This window comes from Papaver somniferum, unplaced genomic scaffold, assembly GCF_003573695.1.
Source record: "Papaver somniferum cultivar HN1 unplaced genomic scaffold, ASM357369v1 unplaced-scaffold_118, whole genome shotgun sequence".
NCBI classification, from domain to species: domain Eukaryota; kingdom Viridiplantae; phylum Streptophyta; class Magnoliopsida; order Ranunculales; family Papaveraceae; genus Papaver; species Papaver somniferum.
In genome coordinates this window covers 9,556,637-9,562,742 of record NW_020620825.1, presented here as the reverse complement: position 1 = coordinate 9,562,742, position 6,106 = coordinate 9,556,637, and the positions used below count along the sequence as shown (strand labels likewise).

General features: G+C 33.8%; 1 protein-coding gene across 10 annotated transcripts; it reads left to right on the top strand.

The window, feature by feature from the left end:
- Positions 1 to 231: 231 nt before the first annotated feature.
- LOC113330663 (probable lactoylglutathione lyase, chloroplastic) lies at positions 232 to 4,327 on the top strand. 10 transcript variants are annotated; one of them, XM_026577484.1, is made up of 8 exons: positions 232 to 421; positions 841 to 885; positions 991 to 1,187; positions 2,658 to 2,870; positions 2,994 to 3,041; positions 3,509 to 3,568; positions 3,703 to 3,776; positions 3,950 to 4,327. In XM_026577484.1, exons 4-8 carry the CDS (start codon positions 2,823 to 2,825, stop codon positions 4,107 to 4,109), a joined length of 390 nt encoding a protein of 129 aa, XP_026433269.1. In that variant the 5' UTR covers positions 232 to 421; positions 841 to 885; positions 991 to 1,187; positions 2,658 to 2,822; the 3' UTR covers positions 4,110 to 4,327. The 10 variants fall into 10 exon arrangements, with proteins under 10 accessions (XP_026433269.1, XP_026433270.1, XP_026433274.1 ...); XM_026577485.1 differs by lacking the exon at positions 232 to 421 and adding an exon at positions 489 to 507; XM_026577483.1 differs by lacking the exon at positions 232 to 421 and adding an exon at positions 607 to 695.
- The last annotated feature ends 1,779 nt before the right edge of the window (positions 4,328 to 6,106 follow it).

Genomic DNA, 6,106 nt, shown 5'->3' with positions numbered 1-6,106 from the left:
AGATTGAATTAAGAGTTAGAGATATTAAACTCTTTGATATACTTTATTCTAGATTGAGTCTGACTGTCTAGTTGATTCTCTAAAAAGTGTATTGGAGTAAGTCCTCTCAGATTGCCAAACGAATTGTTGGGTGTGGTTAGACCCCCGCATTTTCAGTTCATTTAATCTCCCTTTTGGTAACCATTTTCTCAGATTGATAATTACTGGAACGTTTAAGGTTGCTGAAAATGGAATTAGGGTTTGCTAAAGAAGATTGATTGGAGTTTAGTGATGATTAAGCATGGATTTAGGTTGATTTTTGCCATTGGTGTTGTTGATTGAGAAGAAGGAAAGTTTTCGTCTATAGATGAAAACAACGAAGAAGAAGAAGAAGAATTCGTCTGAAAAATAAAGAAGAAGAACGAGGAATGCCTGTCCACACGTGAGTAGTAAAGTACTTTTAATTTTTAAAATGTTTCTTGGACCTCCGATTATTTCTTTTCGCCGCTGGACTACAGATTAATCCGGGTTGGGTTTCGTGGACTAAACACCAAATTTCTCCCATGTTTGTTGGTAGTTAGGGTTTGATTTCACTAGATTTTTTTTTCATGCTGTTCTGTTTAACATAGAAAACCCTGTTACGCAATTGATGATTTATTTTTAGGGTTCTGTCGATTTAACTGTTCGATTTGATGATAAAAATCTGATTCTGAAGAGTTAAGACTCAATTTGAAGTCTTATCTATTGTTCTTACTTTTCAATTTGAAGTTAATGTTAACTGTTTACTGTGATAATTGTTCTTATGGGTGAAAAATGATTGACTGATGTGTTCTTACTTGTTTGAGTCTGTGGATTTTGTAGGTTGAGTATTTTCAGTGATGCAAATTTGGCGAAGTCTTCAAGCTGGTAAGCGTTTAATTCATTTAACCTTTTTTTTTTATAATATGTCCTGCATATTAAAATCATATCTACAGGTTCATTCTTATGATGTTTTAGTGCTGAAATCTGCAGGTTCATTCATTTGACAAGAGCATCTACGAGCAAAATATATTTTCTCTAATTCTCCTTCACATCTTTTGGTTCTCATTTCACTTTCATTATTTTCTACTTAAATAATCTCAAGAAGAGAATGGATTGTGCTTTCAAATCCAATTTTTTTTGGCAACCACCCTCCGTATTCATTCAGCTGAAACTGCCTTCTACAAAAAGTAAGGGTCTTTCTTTCCTTTTGAACTATGGTTTTAAGTTTTTCTAATCAATTTTCTTACCGATTCTATATTGAAATTGTTGATTGATAATATGCAATTCTCAGTGGAATTTTAACCATTTGCAGTAGGGTTTTCTCTCCTAACCTTTCAATTGATGTCTACTTTGATTCAATGTTCTGTTCATGCATAACATCATTTTCAGTTTTACCTTTCTTGAAAATCAATGCTCTGATTATTACGGATGGTTTCTTAACCTTGGGTTTGATATGTTTTGCTCATAAACTTCCTCCAAAGTACCATGCTCTTTAACAATTTTGCACAAAGCAATTTAGTTTGAAATTGTATAATTTCTGTATTTAAGTCTTACATATTAAATTGCATGTGATTTTGAATGGATTAACTGTTTTTGTGAAGACTAAAAAGGTTCTGCAGATATCCAAGTTTTGTTTCCAATTATAAATCTAAGTCAATTTTCAAACCAGAGCGTATTACCTGTTTGTTAAAATGACCCTAGGAGCTACGTACTTTAAACTGTACTGATAGTCAAAAATGATTAAAATTTCTTTATTTGATCTTCCCTTATTTTATTCTTTCCACTATAACTCAAGTACTAGCTAGTATATTGCCTTCTTACATAACCATTTTGAAATGTTTACAATTTATATCTGCACTTCACGTAGTAGCTGGAATTATTTAATTTAGCATTATCTACTTGCCACTTTGAGGTATCGGTTGAACTCCATTTTCACTGATTTTTTTTTTGTAAACTTAAAGCTATTTCATTGCACTTTGGTTGTTAATCTTATATCCATTTCGCTCCTTTGTGTTTTTGGCTGTCCCTTCCCAGCATTATCTACGACTATCTTGGATCGATGAATTTAATTATGTTTATGAGAACTAACCGAGTACTTACCATTCTTTTTTTCTGTGAAAGGATTGTCCATAAACCAATTTCACTATATGAATCATCAAATTTGTTTGTAAAAACTCAGTGTAGAAGAGCAAGAAAGCACCTTCTTGTGTGAATGTCCTTAACTGATTCCTTTATGTTTGGATACATGACTTTCTAATGCATTGGGATTTCTTTTTATTTCAGTATACAATAGCCTTGGGATTTCTTTTTATTTACCTTGACACTTCCGTTATTCTAAAATTCAGTTAGCACTTACGAAAGAAGAACTTAGGTCTATTAAAGTAGTATAGGAGCATTTCATGCACTCCCAATGAACCGAATATGCTTTAGCCTTTAGGGATACAAAGTTATAGTATAGTGATCTAGTCCATTGATCTGTTTCAACTTGTCTTTGGAGTGAGTATTATGTTTTTGAGAATGTGTTTACCGTTTCCTCCTGTATGTGTACATGCGTGTAGATGAAAACTAGATCCAAAAAGCCTGATAATCAAATCCCTTTAGAACCTTTTCCTATGATATTTTTATTTAAGGGTTGTATTTACTTATTTTTGGAGTAGGTTGCAAAGACCGTGGAAATCGTAAAGGCAAAGGGTGGAAAAGTAACGAGGGAAGCTGGTCCTGTCAAAGGTGGCAGTACTTTAATTGCATTTATCGAAGATCCAGATGGTTACAAGTTTGAGCTTCTAGGGAGGGGACCGACACCAGAGCCCCTGTGTCAAGCAATGCTTCGTGTAGGTGATCTTGACCGTGCCATAAATTACTATGAGAACGTAAGGTTTGTTCGTTAAGGACATGCTACCACTTTGCAGTTATGGTTTGTACTCAAGTAGATATTCTGTTGCCCTTTTTTGCATTGTCTAAAAATAGTTACGTTATTCCCCCCAGATCTGCAGGCTTTTGGCATGGAGCTACTCAGGAAAAGAGATAATCCAGAGTACAAGGTAACTAGAGATTCTGATCTATCTACTTAGGAAAAGAGATAATACATGCTTTTAAAATGATTAATTCATGTATCGTCTTCTTTCCTTACTGATCAGTACTTTCAGTGTGACCAAAAGATGTTAAAATATTATTTCTGCTTGCCTTCTAGGTTCTCTAACGTGTTTAGGGTGGCATAAAATTACCTTATACATGTTCATGTTTAGATGCATTTCAGCATGATAATTTAGAACAGTAATATGCTAATCCTGATGATTTTGAAGCTATTAACCAAGTTTGCATTTGTTCATCATCAGCTAACTTGTCTTCTTAGGTTTCTCTCTTGTTTAAGATTGATTGTTCTTTCTTTCTGTCTTTCTGTAACTTAGATTTACACTTAATTCATTCATTGTATACGTCAGGTAGGTGCTACATGGTGTTCTATTCACATCATTATTGGACTGATATTCTGTTTTTCTGATGATTTCAGTATACAATAGCCATGATGGGATACGGTCCTGAAGATTGCCGGCTTCTTATCTCTGGCAAGGTATGTCAGACCCCTGCCCTTATGCTGTTTTTCATTTGAATTAATCACTTTGCAATTTGGTATCAGATCTAAAGGTCCTGTATATATTAATTACTTACATACAGTTAACTAGATGACGATCAAACTCTTTTCAGGTCTATGATGTGACAGAATTCAGGGACGATCATCTCGGAGATGATAAAGTCTTGCTAACAGCAGCTGGTAATTAGTAAGTGTATTATTCTTATAATCTTAGTTATCCCAGCAGCAGGAAAATTAGGATACGCTAGTTTAACTTTAGCCATTACTCTTACAGTGTCTTAGTTATTAGTAAGTGTGTTACAGTCAACATTTACATGACATTTTTTTCTTGGCTCTCAATGTAACATGAGGTTGATGAAGTTTTACAGCTTGTTATGGAAAGGACCGAGAGCTAGAAAAAAGAAGCAGAATTATTCATTTTCAACCTATTTTCTCCAAAGGGGTCGAGTCCATTTCACAGAGTGATGCTGGTACACCACTCATTTGGGTTGCTGGTCATGGAAAACCTCCTGCTTATTGATAATTTCCACCACAAGCAACAACAACTGGGTTTAGTAGGATCAACATACTTGTAGATATGTGGCCGTTGATGGATGGGCAGGTACTTCATGTATTTTGTCTTTTAGCTTTCATTTTTCTACTGAAAACAAAATGTTAGACTTCCTTAAACATTTGTAACATTCCATTGGTATAATATGGAGTGTATAGACATTATCCAAATGAAATTTTTTGTTGTCTCATAATTCTTGTAATGTTTTTCTAAAAGTGTTGTGTATGAATCAGAGGGTTATGGGGTAGTTGCAGGATAAAATAGAATGGGGAATATTTGACCAGGTCAATAAAGACTTAACTTTCTTTTTTTTTGTTGCTGCAAATATTTAGCAGCTGAAATCTTTTGCGAAATTTTTAAGGCTATTTTTTTGGGTCAGTCTTCGTTGATTCAGTCAAGATTTAGCAACTAATAGTAAAAAATTGGCAACCTCTAAGGGGCTGCTGCTAAATTCAAGCTGTCAAAAACAGTTGCGACTTGAAATTCGCAATAGCTATATTTCCGTTGTCAAAATTCGCGTCGCCCCAGTGCAGTTGCGATCCCAATTTACAACAGCGGAGCCAGTTGCTAAAGTCCATTTTTGGTACAGTGATAATATAGGGTGATACGAATCCAAAATAAAGAAGAAATTCGAGAAACACGCTACCAAATCTTGTCCAGCAAAGTTCGTAGGTAAAGAAAAATCTTCCCGCCAAAATAATCTTCAAATGGGGAAGAAGGAAGGCGCCCCCATCCATCTGCTGGGTCCCTTTAGCATTGGGGTGTAAATAGTATTATGTGGAGTGCAAGTAGTAAAATTCATAGGGTTCCTTTATCAAATGAGAGGTGCCTTTAGCAGTTTCTCCCGGGGTGCAAATACCATTTTTTGAGGCAATTTTTCTACACATATTTATTTCTCAGAAAACACTTACAAACAAAAACCATAATAATGAGCACTAACAATTAAAGAGAACTGATAGAAATCTGACACAAAAATGCGTCTATCATTTGCGTTCTTACAAAAATCTGTAAATTGACTTGAAGAATCGATGAAGATCATCATCAACATTAAATCTAAGCATTTAATCATCAGAAATGATCTTACATGTAAGTTTCACCTATCATCCCCAACTTTTCAATTTTGAGGTAAGACTTTGGAAAAATGATTTTGCGACTTCGAATCTTTTAAAACTCTGATTCCAACTCGATTTCTTAATCAAAGCTTTGAATAAATTGAATATCTTTAATCATCTAATCTTGATCTCTCTTTTGAGATTAAAATTTATAAAAAAATCTAGCGAAAAATATTATAGAGTTTTTAACTGAAATTTTATAAATCTCCATACTTTTTATCGTGATCAAAATTTTATGATCAGATTTGAATTCATAAGAAATTAATCTTTGCTACCTATACAATCGGTTTGAATTTCGTGAAGCTTTGATTTTCTAGATATTTTTCTTCTTGATACTCTTTTTTCTTTCAATTTGAGTCTAAATTATTTGTTAGCACTAAAATCAACCGAAAAATGGTTGCATAACCTATTATGCAGCTACAAAATATAGTGCACAACCTCTCATGCAGTCGAGAAAATGACTGCATCATGTGTTGTTCATCCTTTCATTTCTTGAAATGTTACTATTTAGGTTTATACCGCGTTTTAGTGGTTGCATAACCAAATCAGTGGATGCGTAAACCAAAATATGGTTGCACAATGTGTTATGCATCCTTTGTGGTGGCTGCATAATGTGGCAGGCATCATTTTTTTTTCTTTTGTTAATTTTTTTTGTTAAAATGTTATTTTTAGGTCTACATATGCATAAAACATAATTAACATGGTTGGATAATTTGTTATGCATCCTTTGTGGTGTCTGCATAATGTGTTATCTATCCTTTGTAGTGGTTGCATAATGATTATAACTATCTAGTTTACGAAATTTATGCCTAACATAACTATCACCTCTGATTATTTCGTAAAAAAATTAAATTT